General features: G+C 35.3%; 1 protein-coding gene across 4 annotated transcripts in view; it reads left to right on the forward strand.

Moving 5' to 3' along the window:
* PCDH9 (protocadherin 9) overlaps window positions 1-14,067 on the forward strand; it is an 882,465-nt gene extending 868,398 nt beyond the window's left edge. For all 4 annotated transcript variants that reach the window (XM_028526261.2, XM_028526264.2, XM_028526263.2 and 1 more), the window contains one exon: window positions 11,897-14,067. In XM_028526261.2, the coding sequence (XP_028382062.1) occupies window positions 11,897-12,270 (374 nt within the window). In that variant the 3' untranslated portion in view covers window positions 12,271-14,067. The remainder of the gene's footprint in view (window positions 1-11,896) is intronic.
* The last annotated feature ends 353 nt before the right edge of the window (window positions 14,068-14,420 follow it).

The following is a 14,420-nucleotide window of genomic DNA, read 5'->3' on the forward strand; positions in this document are numbered from 1 at the left end:
TTATGAACTGGAGAATAGAATGCTAAAAGAATTAAAGGAGGGAGTTCTATTAGGAAATAATAGTGGCTCAGGCTGGTGGGTTTACAGGAAAGTAAATAGACTGAAGAACTTACTGGTTAATTGTGTAATGAGTAAATGAAGGACAGATGCATTTACTCTCTATTGTTGAATAACAAAATCATCACAATTGAGCAGTTTATAGCTACAACTATGTATTATCTCAGTTCCCATGTATCTATTATTTGAGGAATCAATGCAGGCTCTACATACCTAGAGTATCTCAAAACCAAAATTAAAGTATCAGTTAAGCTGGATTCTTCTCTAGAGACTCTGAGGAAGAATTCACTTTCCAACTTGTTCAGGCTTTTGGCAGAATTCCGTCCTTGTGGACTGAGATCCCTGTGGTCCTGCTGGCTGCACGGCAGGGGTTGCTCTCAGTCAGTAAAGTCTGCTCTCAAATCCTTGCCATGTGGTCTTTTCCATCTTCAAAGTCAGCAATGACAGAGTCGTCGTTCCTGGGATCTGAGCTCTCTTCGGCAACCAGCTAGAGAAAGCTCCTTGCTTTCGAAGGACTCACATGATTATGTTGATTATGTTAGTCCCACCTAGGAATTGTCCTTTGGTAAACTAAAAAGTTAACTTTATTAACCAATGAGTCACTATTATATCTGTTAAACCCCTTTGGTGGTTGCTTTAGTTTGGGCTGCTCTAACAGACCAAGACAAACTGTGTGGCTTAACTAGCAAACTTTCATTGTTCACAGTTCTGCAAGCTGGGTCTCAGATGAAAGTGCAGGAAAATTTGTGCCTGGTGAAATACCCCTTTCAGGTTAGTGGACTGCTGTTTTGTTGCTGTGTCCTCACACGGCAGAGAGAGGGAGAGCTAGTTCTCTGGTCTCTTCTCACAAGGTCCCCGATCCTACAACAAGGACTCCAACATCATGACCTAACCTAATACTCATCGCCTCCCAAAGGTCCCTCCAAATGCCATCTCGTTGGGTGTAAGGGTCTCACCATGTGAATTTGGGAGAGGGGTGACACAAATTTTCAGTTCACAGTGGCAGTATAATTAAACACAATCATTTGTGATATATTCATAGTCCCAGGGATTAAGTTGGGGAAGATGAGGAGTGAGGCATTTTATATATCTGTCTAACAGCTGCCAAGATTGGTTCTTTTTTTTTTCCTTTTTTCCTTCTGAATTGAGCTAGCAGGTGATCAATGTATTCTATACAAGAATGGAAATTGCAGGGAGAATAGCAGGCTTGGTGAAAGGAAAAATAGTGAGAATTAGGTAACTTGGGTGTGTCAATTAGAAATCCAAATAATACGAAAGGGTTGATGGTGACTTATACTGATATACACCCCTCCCCAGGAGAAAGATAAGGGGCTGAGAGTATTAACTTGGGCATCACTAGCATATATGTGAAGCCACCAAATTATGTGAGCTCACCTAGAGGGAGTGCAGATAAAGAACAAGGAGCACTGCAACTTTCAGGAGTCTGAAAAATGCTGTGATGCCCTGAAAGGAAGCTGCCATACAGATAGTGATAGGAGGAATCAGAAAATTGTGGCTGCACCAGGGAACTTGTTAGAATTGAATATTTTTGGCGCTCCTCCTCAAGACCCTACAAAGTCAGAATTTCTGAATGGGGTCAAGCACTTTACGTGTTAAAAAGCCCTCCAGCTAACTCTAATACATGCAAAAGTTTGAGAATTTCAGTTGTTTGGACCACGGGGAAAGGACAAAATGGAGACAGTAAGTCCTCAATGTCCTTGCGTCTCAATCTGAAGTCCTTGAACGTTTGCAGCAATAGCACTTGAGAGATTGTTAGAAATAAGGGGACTCAGGACTCATCCAGGATTTACTGAATTTGGATCTGCATTTTAATGATCTTCCCAGGTTGCTCACATACACATTAACATTTGAGAAGCATTGCTCTATGCTATATTAATTCAAAGTGTTGGTTAGACAATGCAGCTCTTAACACACAGGCCACACACCCTTACAAATCGCATGCATCATAATTGATATTTTATTTCTTTTAAAACACAATCCTTCCGACATCTTTTACAATGTATTAATAATTAAATCTTTAAATCATTAATTTGGAGCATTTGTAAAGTATTTTTCCCTAACTTTTCAATGTTTTAATCACCGGGGATGAACCTTGATGCCCTCTGAGTACCGTGAGAATTAGACTCTCTGGCCCGGAGACCAGGAGAGGAATGAGTCTGTGCGTCTACGTGTCCCAGGTGAAAATTATCAGAGAACACGGAGCAAATGAAAATTAACTCCACCAGTTTATTTTTCTTCCATTCTAATTAAATACACCTGAAATATGGGAAACCGTTGCGTGAAAGCAGATCACAATTTTGTGTATCACGGGCCTGTTTTCAGAAGAGTGACTGACAGTTAAAGGGGACAAAAGATTATAAGTCACTCATTTTTAACTTGGATATCAGCCTGAAAGTAATCTGTAAAGGGTTACTGCATTCCTTAACATCTTTCATTTGTTTTTAAAAACTCGTGCCTGAAATATTTATCATGTTTTTTGAGAAATAATGCAAATTTTAAGAAATGGAGAATAATTCAGAATATGACAGTATATGAATACATTTTAAATGAAAGATCTCAAATATAATGAAAAGAAATAGTGAACTAAAAGAAAGTACATATGATCCACAATAATATCAATAGAGTTTCAATGACTCAAAGTTTCACATTGAGCAGTCATTCAAAATCTGAAAGTTAATTTAAATAAATAATCAGTGAAAGCCTGTCCACTTAGATCATTGCCATTCAAATGATTTCTACGTTAAATAATAATGGTGAATGGATACAATTATCAAAGATCATTTTCTCTTTGACCGTTAACTTTAGCTGATGAGAAAAACACAGCTGATACTCATGGCATGCAGAAGAAAGCAGTAGGTTTATAAGGGAGCGCTCTTCATTCCTTGTGAGCCATAACGTCTGTCCAAACAGCAATATTCTCTCTGGTAGAGAATCTGCTGCTTGCACTGGCCACGTATTATTCTGTCTGGACTATCTCCAATCTGCAAATGTTGACTTTTCATCTGTGACCAAGGACGAAAATCTGTATGAGGAACGTGTGAAACATTTAATCCTTGTTTACTTGTTAACCAAGGTTTTGTCAAATCCTGTGAGTGTGGGTTTTTTGCATTTGTTTCTGGAGGTGACTGCAGATGCACGCAAGATGTTGTGTTTAAATCTGAGCTGGGAGGTAAAGCCCTGATTAAACTATGAGGTGTTTACTTAGATTTAGAAATATAAATCTTGGTCTAAATACAGTTGCTTATTCTAAAATCTAAACATGATTTAGATAATAGAATAATCTACAGGAACAATTGATTTATAATTCCTTGACATGTCTTGAGCATCTCATTAGCAAAACAAATAAAATATTGAAAAGTTTGATTATCTATGACAAACCACAGTGATGTTTAATAGAAAAGTAAGGATGGTAGAGGTCATGCATCAAAATGTACTCTTTTACTTTCAATTTATATATGAGAACCTAAGAGCTGGGGAATCTAAAATTAGTTTCATAAAGTTCATACTAATTTATTGCTGGAGCCTATGTCTCTGTTTGCCTTAGCTATGATGATCATGTGACTTAAGATTTGTCAGTTGTTTCTGATTTTAGATATCCTAAGCAAAAATTTCTTGAACCTAACATATGATAAAATAAAAATTATGGAATGAATGAATGGAAAACATTTTTTCTGTAAGTATACTAAAATGTGCCAGGTCTATTTTTGAATTTAGACTGTTCACATAATTATACTATGTTATTCTATATGAAAATCCAAGTTACAATGGCAAGGGAATTTACATACTTTTTCTGTATAACAAGAGTAGAAGGATAACTAATATTTATGTCCATATAACATCAACTTAAAAGTATTGACCAGGCATAGTACAATGTTATCTGAAATAGAAATGAAGTGTGAAAAGGGAATGGGTGCAATGCTTATCAATACCTTCTGTATATTGTGCCAGCTCTCATATTTGCAATTAATTTTTACATATTTAGATTGGAAGCACATTAATTGATTTGCTTTGTAATAGCAACTGTTCAGTAAATATAGAAAATGATGATGGAATAGTGGAGAGTGGGGGTGCTTATCAAGTGGGTTTTCCTGACATGTTTTTAGGCCTTTCTAAATTTGCACAAAGACTTAGCTTTCTTTTTCTATTCAAGATAATATACAGAAATGATAAGGTATTGTTGTGCAGTTACACCTTGTCTCAGAAAAGAATAACGAATAGAAGAGAAATAAACAGTGTGAAAATGAGCTAGTAAAAATATACTAAATATTTTTTGTTTTGATTCCCTAGAGATACTTAGATAAACTTAATAGTGAATAAGGACATTTGTTTTCCTGAAATTTTATTATATGAAGATTGATTAAGGCAAGAAACAAGTATGAAAATTGAGTTTCTTGATAAATTAATCACAGCAGTTGCAAGCCAAAATTACAGGATAAAGTCCTATTTAAAAGATAGACATTTCATCATTGTGCCTAAATATCAGGGAAACTACTTGAGCAAATTTAAATCAGTGAATATATCTGTAATGCAGAAGGTCGAGCATGAGGATCTCACCTGCTCACTTGGCTAAGTTGAAAAAGCCACCAGGAGGACTAGATGGAGCAGACACAGCCTTTATGACTCACATTAATGCGAGCACCCACGGAGGGAGGTCGGCAAGCAGGACCACACCTCCCTGACTCTGAGACCTGTTTTAAGGGTCCCAGACAAAGGGGGCACGTGTCTTGCACGTGACTCTAAACTATGTTACTTCAGTGTATACAGGCAGAGAGATAAGGTCAAGAGGCAGTCACAGGAGAGGGAGCCCCTCCCAAAAAGGGATAAGGAGGGAATTACAATCCATTTCCAAAGCAATACACATTCCTTCTGGCCAGGGGCCTTCCAGCCAGCCTTCCACTCTGGGGGCTGGAAGAGCCACGTCCAGCATGACCCCACAGTATCGTTCAATTTAAGGAGTTTCGTGGTGCACAACTTTTTGCATATTACACTCATGCTAGGGTAATGTCTTGGGAAAAGACAGCACAATTGGAACTTCAAAATTTTTTTTGGTTTAAAAATGGTGAAATAGGTTCTTACCACAAAAATTCCATTATAACATGATAATCAGTTATGTTTGCATGCAAGAGGTATATGTCTATAATAAAAATTGAACAAAATGAAAAATTGAGTGGGACATGATGAGTTTGATTCAACATGATATAAAAATGACTTCTATTTTAAAGTTCAGCTTTGGCTAAACCTTCATATAGTGTAAAACCTGGCCAGGGATAGGAAGTTTTCATGATTTTTATTATTTTTGTAACTATCATTGTCTAGCTTGAAGTTAAAGAGTCTCAAGTCATCAGGTTGAAAAGCAGGTGGTCAACAGGCCAGAAGCTACTTGTAATTACTGCAGTGAGTTAATCAATGAAATAACAATTCTGCTTCCAGGTAAAATAAAATGAGATCGAGGCTCATTCAAGTTTCCTACCATTTAAGTAGAGCTGGAGATCAATTAACTTGGATTGTTTCCTATTTTCAACCTGCAACTTTAAGAGTTAGCAATTCAGGCAGCCCTGTAACAGCTGTCGCTTAAACCACAGGAAGGGTATTTTGCTTGGTTTTGAGTGAGAAGATGAGTTGTGCAAATATAAAGAGGGAAATACAATGAAACCTGATAGAAACACTGAGACAAATTTCAAGAAGCTTTTTGTAGTGTGCTTTCATTTTTGCTGTCAACATTTTAATGCAGAGACAGATGGCTTGTACAATTTTATCAGCGCATGTGTCTTTATACATTCAAAAATCGGAAATGATAAGCATACTCATGGGTTGCAGATTGTGAAAAGGAACAAATGATTTAGGTTTAAAAAATCATCAAATGTTTTAGTGTTCAAAAGATGCGGGATTTTAATTATTTTTAAGAGGGGAAAAAAACAAATTGGTGTAAAACTAAAATTATTTATAGGCTGCTTGGAATCCTGATCTGGACCCAAAATAGCTTTTATATGATGTAGAACAAGTGGGGCATTACAAAATATACAAAAAAGAATTAGAGAAACAGGAGAAAACCATATACATGAGCGTGCTCACACATGTAAAATCTCAAGATATTTCTTGAGAGTACAGCACAGTATTTCATTCATGTAATGCATGTTAGATATTCAGTAAGTGCTTATTGAGGAAATATATGAATAAAAGTAAATTGGGTAATTTATCAATACCATTACATGTAGTGATAACATTAAAAATAATATATATCAAAAATGAATATTTTATTGCATATACACTTTGCAGCATTAGTAAAAATTTTCTGATATATTAAATACTGTGTATTTGATGGGAAATTATAGGTTATGTTAATCATATTTTGGAAAATGACAATATTCAATATTAGTGCTTTTTAAAGAATGTTTCCTTTTAAAAAGGACTAAAATTTTCATTCAGTGGCTCTAAAAATGAGAGAAATGAATTGGAAACTATACAGTGTTTCCCACGCTTCAGATTATAAACTATTAAAGGACAGGGACTGTTTTAGGGAACTAGAGGAATAACCGTGTCCTTTTGAATAGTTCATCACTAAAAATATAATTAATATTTTTTTTTATTTTTACCAATCCATGAAACAGACTTTATAGAAAACAACTGGCAAGCATTATTATTTCTCAAAATAAAACTAGGTTTTTTTTTTGCATTTTAGTATCAGGCAACAACTAGCAGTTATATATAGGCTCAAATTAAAAAAAAAAGGAAACTTTTCTCTGTTTAATATCATGTCCCAAAATAAAAATTTACCAAAGCATAAAACAAAGTACATTTTCAAACTATGTAACTTACACAACTCACATTATCAATGACATAATCAATGATCTTATTGGTATTTTCAGTTTTTTTAAATTTTATTGATTGATTTTAGAAAAAAAGAGGAAGGGGGATAGAGACAGAGAAAGAGAGAGAGAGAGGGACAAGAAGAGAGACAGATATCAGTTTGTTGTTTCATTTATTTATGTATTAATTGGTGGCTTCTTGCATGTGCCCTGACTAGGGATCAAACCCACAACCTTGGAGTATCGGGTTGACACTCTAACCAACTTGGCTACCTGGCCAGGGTAATTAAAAAAAAAATTAAGATTTTACTTATTTATTTTTAGAGATGGGAAGGGAGGGAAAAAGAAAGAGAGAGAAACAACAATGTGTGGCTGCCTCTTGTGTGGCCCGCACTAGGGACCTGGCCCGCAACCCAGGCATGTGCCCTGACTGGGAATCAAACCTGTGACCCTTTGGTTTACAGCTGGTGCTCAATCCACTGAGCTACGCCAGCCAGGGCTAAAAAAAAATTTTTTTTAATATTTATGAAACTTTCACTTAATAATCTCTCTAAAATTTGACAAAGAGGATAATCTTAGGCTTCATCTATTTTTTTCTGGAATCTATTTTTTATTTTTTTCCACTACCATTAAATTTACCTTAAAACCCACAATCACAACTGTTTTCCATGTCCATGAGTCCTTTTGCTCATTCCCTCCAACCCTAACCCACCCAGAGCTGTCAGACTGCTTTCTATCTGAGTCTCTCTTTTCCTTGTTAGTTCAGTTTGGTCATTAGATTCTATATACTAGTGAAATCATATGGTATTTGCCTTTAATTTTCTTTTAAAAAAAGACTCTCTTGTCCCAGGTCTGAGGTCCTGGCAAGAGGTTGGTCAGTTTCCTTACTTAGGTCCATACCTGAACCACTTCCAACTCTCAAACTCCTAGGTTACTATATACCTACCCTAACGGTGCAGAGGTCAGGTACTAGATGACTTGGGATAGCCCCTATGCTTTGTAGTCTGAAAAACTGCTCAAACTAGTCAATTCACAGAGAGCCTTAGGAACTTAGCTAACTCCACCCTACACACCAGGCAGAAGCTGTCTCCTACCTTGGCACGGCTCTGGTGTTCCTGATGCAAACCCCTGGGTGGTCCTGCACTGTGGCCTTTCCTCCTCTAAAACCTTCTGACTTTTACCTAAGTGTCATTGTATTGAGTCCCACCTTTTGATGGATCTTAAAACTTATATAACAATTGGGTACTTAAAAGAGTTACCTGAGAATCTATAAAGCTTCTATGAATTTATCTATAGGCTTTATAAACATGTCTGAATATATTTACATGAATGAATCATAAGATGTTCAAATATCACAGAGCAATTAATATTAAATAGAAACTAACTATTTTACAAGTTAATGATTTTGAATAGTTCATAGAAATATTAACCATAAATGTTTTAAATCGTCAATTATCTGTAAGAACTTTCAGAAAATGGTAGAGATGACATAGCTGGGAACTAACAAAGTCTGTCTGCTGCCTTGTACAGGGACATGCCTCCCTAATGCAGTTAACTGCCTCCCATTCCTTTCCAATGACACCTTTTTCTCCCCTTTCAGTTCACTACTTTTAAGGAAATTATTTGTTTCCCAAAATAGGCCAAAAGCCCTTTGGGGATAGTGTTGACAAGTGTTTTCTTCACTGCCATATATGTGGTGCCTGTCACAATGTCAGCATATAGTACATGCTCAGTAAATATTTATGGAATGAATAAATGTTATTGGTCCTGAAAAAAAAAGGAAGAAAAGAACATACTCTATTTGTTAAACTGTGTCACTCAGTGCTGAAGACTTAGGGTCCCCATGTCCTTACAGAAACACAAACACGTTATCTTCCGTCCTTGGGGCAATGCATGTTGGATAAGCCTATATAAAAATAAGTTTGCATATTCTCAGTTAAAACCTGATTCTATCAGCTGAAATCTGTCCCTCCCTGCCGCCCGCTTGAAGATAGTAACAAGAAAATAACTAACAACTTTTTAGTTGTTCTGGAAAAGTGAAGATTAAGGTTTGGCTTCAAGATATATTACACATTAAATTGGTGATTATCTGCTTTACCTCTACTGGTGCTTAGAAAGGATTGAATATATTTAACAGAGAAGTTAAATAATTATTTTATTAACTGTCACAAAGTATTGCTAGGCAGAGATTTGTTGTTAAGAAGCTTTTGGTTTTAGCCCTGGCTGGCGTAGCTCAGTGGATGGAGCGCGGGCTGGGAACCAAAGTGTCCCAGGTTCGATTCCCAGCCAGGGTACATGCCTGGGTTGCAGGCCATAACCCCCAGCAACTGCACATTGATGTTTCTCTCTCTCTCTCTATCTCCCTTCCCTCTCTAAAAATAAATAAATAAAATCTTAAAAAAAAAAGATTACATGTATTAAAAAAAAGAAGCTTTTGGTTTTATATTTGTGAAATCAGCATCTTTTATAATTATATAGTGCCTTCCTTTAAAGGTCTTTAAAGGGGTGATATCTGTAGCCATTTCTCAGTACATTTTCAATCTCATAAAATTTTACTTGTCATTTAACATTATTCACAGACCATTATGATTACTTCCAACTATGAGGAATCAGGAAACTGAAGTCATTTTTTTTTCATCAATGGATTTTAAATCTAGTTGGGAGAAAGCAAAAATAAAAATGGATGCTCATTAATATACAGAAACTCCTTCCTCCAAAAGAGAAAAATGTCATTAAGGTAAGAGCTGAAGGAGCTCAATTAGGAAATTCAGCATCCACTAACAGGGAAGATCTGTGCAAATCTTTCGGGTGCATATGGGAGATGTATAGTTTTGGAAGTTTGCTGTGTTACATGAGAAACAAGTTGACCCTTCAAAGTCAGTAATTCAAAGAAAACAGGCCATCTGAAAAGCATCTTCTAAGCCTAATTTGAGGAGGATGGAACAGTTTGAGGAAAACCTGTTACCTCTGTGAATAGTGGTACTGAGCACAAAAAAAGCAAACCTAAATGGGAGAAATTGATTAAAACTTTTAAAATATGGGCAGAATTTGGAGGACAAAGAAAGGCTCACAGAAAAGTTTAAATTTAATATTCTACAAAGGAAGTAATCATTGGAGGTTTATGGGAGAATTAAGGTTAAGTAATGAACGTGTGTTTAAACAAAATAAAACTGTTTGCTTTTGATGGAATGGTAATACGAGTCAGATGGAAAGGAATATTCCGCTAAGTGAAATAAGCCAGTCAGAGAAAGACAAACACCGTATGATCTCACTCACACGTGGAATCTCATGAACAAAATAAACTGATGAACAAAATAAAAACAAAAGCATGGATGTATGGAACAGAATAACAGCTGTCAGAGGGGAGACATGAATGAAAGAAGTTGAAGGGAGTAGTAGCCAAAGAACCTTTATCAGGGGCTGGCTGGAGGAGGGCAAAGGATAGGGAAAATTGGGACATTGTAATAGTGTCATCAATAAAAATAAAGTTATACAAAGAATGACACTTAAAAAGAAAAAATGTCACATGGAAAAAAGATTATTCTAAAATGCAGATTTTAGATTTTAAAAAATGACTAAAATATCAGTTTGCAAGAAAGTATATTTTAGCCACATTTCTTTTACATCCAGTGTCCATTATGATGTTGCCTGTGTTTTGTAGTCTCAGGTATTTGCTGTGAACTATTGTCTGTCTCAGCAGGTATTGTTTAATGTGCAAGAAATGAATACTATTAAAACAAGTAGGTGATAATATAATAAAACCCCACAGTTACTGGGCACTTAAAATGGTAGTAGTGCTAACTTGGGTTTCAGCAACCACCCGCATTTCAATTCTTCAGTTATTTTCATTGTTCATTGGACAAACATGCTGGTATATTTTCTGCATTTTTTGTACACTTTTATTCTGATGACTCTGCTTTTCAACTTGCTGTATGCCTCGGGCATTCTTACCTATCCACTTAACCTCATTCGTAAAATCAATTCCTAATTTCCAAGCTATCACTTATCACTTGACTGTTTAATCAAGGAAAAAACAACAACAACAACAAAAAACAACTTTTTCCCTAACTATTTGGCTGTTGTTATTCAGTAAGTAGGCTGATTTCTTTACACAGTCACAGAAGAGTTTACTTTTGAAATCATGGGCAAAGTGTTCTAGACTGTCTACTGGTAAAAATTAAATAAAATAAATGTCTATGATGGCTTTTCTCCCTAAATATTAGACTCCATGTGATCCAATTTGCAACTTAGCTGCAGTTTTACACTATAAATCTCAAAAGTAGGTTAAACCTGGAAGGAAGCAAATGTCTTTGGAATTGAATGGCTTCTTTGTTTACCTGGATTTCAGAATGCTTTAATCAGACCAGAGGTGCCTTTAGTAATATAGCATAGTAAAAATAGCCTTTAAAAATGATTAATCTTCTTAAATGTTGCAAAATTATTTTCACATAATTGTATACATATATGACAAGTATTCACATGGAAAAACAATATCATATATAGCCATTTAGAGTGTTTATTTATTTATTTAGAGTATGTATTCTAATAATATATTTTAAGTAGTGCTTCATTTTGTTTTCATGGAGTTTTAGCATTTACATATTCCTCAACATGGCATGTAAAATGTCTATGTTTTTTGTTAAAAATTATGACGTAAATTAGTAATAATGCATATGCCACAGAAAGAGCTGATTAGAGATGATACATCATGGGTACATCTGTTTGCCCATAACTGTCTGTGTATCTTTGTGTCTATCTATTTACTTATTAATTTTTCTGTCTCCTTTTTTGATGTAAACAAAGGCTTAAAGAAGAAAAGAGTTATTTCTTACCTCTGTAACAGGAAACTTGTCTTCCGTTTTTCTTAAAAGAATAGGGAAAATATCTTTTAATTAACATCATATACTTTTTATGAGAAAATGAGGGCACCAAAGCACTTTTTCCCTAGGAGATAATTTTAAATATGAATCTAACCACTTTCTTCTGTTTTCTCTCTCCCTTCTCTTCTGCAGATGGGCCTCTGGGCCCCCGAGGATTAGCTGAAGCTACAGAGATGTGCACTCAGGAGTGCTTGGTTTTGGGTCACTCTGATAATTGCTGGATGCCTCCTGGCTTGGGTCCATATCAGCACCCCAAATCTCCTCTCTCAACTTTTGCACCCCAGAAAGAATGGGTCAAGAAAGACAAGCTTGTGAATGGGCACACCTTGACCAGAGCCTGGAAAGAAGACAGCAGCAGGAACCAGTTCAATGACCGTAAGCAGTATGGCTCCAATGAAGGCCATTTCCACAATGGCAGCCACATGACAGACATTCCTCTGGCCAACCTGAAGTCTTACAAGCAAGCAGGAGGTGCTATTGAGAGTCCTAAGGAGCACCAACTCTAAAACACAAACAGCAAACAAAAAAGGAGTATATGGGACCTAATAGCATTAATCTAAATAGACAGGCTAATTCTTTGTATGTCAGAGCTTTATGTATTCTATAGATCTCTACAACTATGCCCCTTAGAGCAGGGATATTCATAACTTTGTGTTAGCACCATGGAGAATACAATGTTTGACAACGTAAGAGAGAAGATAGTTCCACTAGCCTTGTGATCTTATTTACTAGAATTGATTAAACTCTCCAGACATCTCTCCATTGTGCAAATATTCTTTTTTTAATTGTATTTTATTTTGACCCTGGACTGCTGCTATGAACAATAGAATATGCATTTGGAGAGCAAGGAAGTTCTATGGATTAGAGTGACTCACAAACATATCCAGTTAGAAATTGTGCTCTTTTTGTCATTGATTTGTTCTTGGACTGCTATACTTGACATTATACTTCAAATGAAACTTAAGATAAGCATTAAGCCTATTGTGCTGTTAACAACGTTAGTGGACACTTGTCAGTGTTAAAGTATTTGTAAATAGAAGCAAGTTATTATTAACAACTTTGGTGTGCTTATAACGTTCCTCTAAAAAATCCTGTAGCATAATTCTGTGTTTTATGGTTACTTCTTTCCTTTTCATTTCATTTGCCTTTTGTCATCATTTTATTGTTTCTTTAAGTGAGGTGTTTCTGCGTTACTAGTCTGTCTTGACACATGTTGTTCAAAGGTTCTCAAACACTTGTGTTTTCAAAAAGGTTCTGGAATTTTGCTTCTTTTGTGATAGTTTAGTAAGCTGAGATTCTGTATAAAATAAAGATAAAAAGAAAAACTATATAAAAATGACTTCTGCAAAAGCTTGGAATTTCAGAACCTATTTTTTTTACATTCTTATTTTCAAAGTAGGCAAAAGCAAATCACTTAATTAGTAGTATTAAGTGAAAGAGTAATGGGAAAGTGTTATTGTTCCGAAAGTGATATAATAACCTGTACTTGTCACTCATAAAAAACTAATGTATTGAAATTAGCATATATTAAAGAAAATTACTATTTAAAAATAGTTTCAATTGGGCAAATGTGTGTCTACAACTTTGTTGAAATGGCAGAGTTTGTGTTGATCCTCATATACAATAATGTTGTTGTAACACAAGTGTTAGAACATAGCCACAAAATATTTAATGTGTTGTGCCTTCATGATGTAACAGAACATTCTCCAGGTAGGCTAGTTGGGGGAAATAAAGGGATAAATCTCTAATTATTGCTGTTTAACTGTTTGTTATCATAGTTGGTCAATGCCTGGCAGGTACTGCATCTTGTCACTTCGGTCAAACCAACAGAGTGACAACTAATGTTAATAAGATCTCAGTTGCACGTGCTAACAAATCTGAATTTGACCATTCTTAGCAGGTTTTTGTTAAGGCATGACAGATGATTTAACAAATAAATAGCATGCAACAAAATGTCTTTATTGAAAGAAGTGAAAGTTATCTTAATGCCACAGTTCAACATCAGTTTAAAAGTGAAAATAATAAAAATAAAAAAATTAAAAAAAAGGTTTGCTAATCTGACAGTTAATTTGTTACCAAAAGTAAAATTACTTTGTAAATAGCAATTCACATTTTTTCACAATATAATGGAAAATAATGGGTAGGGGTGCATTGCTGATTGCAGTACATTTTTGTCAGTTTGTGAGGAGTGTTTGATGACTTTGACAAAATAAATATCTAAACAATTATCCTTGTTACTGCTTTGCCAGTTCTACGTTATTTACAATTATTCAGCTCTTGCAATAAATGTTCTGAATTCCTGATTGTATTGTGTTAATTCTTGGTCAACATCCAAAGTGACAATTTCTACCCTAATTGTTGGATAAATATATGTTGATAAAACTTAACTTTTCATTAGAAATTGAGTGAGACTTGTTAGAGGTTTAATATCTTTGTTCTGAAAATATGGTTCTAGGTTAGACTAAAATTCCCTTAATGGTCTATGAAATCATTTTCTAGGAAAATTCATACAGAAAACTGGTTCACTGTCTAGTCGAGATTCATACAAATTTCAATGAAGTCAAATCCCAAATCAAAAACTGGGCAATTAGCACTGGTCAGTTAGTGAGGTTATCTCCTTGACTCCATCTGCTCAATATACTTTCATGAAACAAAT

The sequence above is a fragment of the Phyllostomus discolor genome, chromosome 11, assembly GCF_004126475.2.
Source record: "Phyllostomus discolor isolate MPI-MPIP mPhyDis1 chromosome 11, mPhyDis1.pri.v3, whole genome shotgun sequence".
In the NCBI taxonomy this organism is placed as follows: Eukaryota; Metazoa; Chordata; class Mammalia; order Chiroptera; family Phyllostomidae; genus Phyllostomus; species Phyllostomus discolor.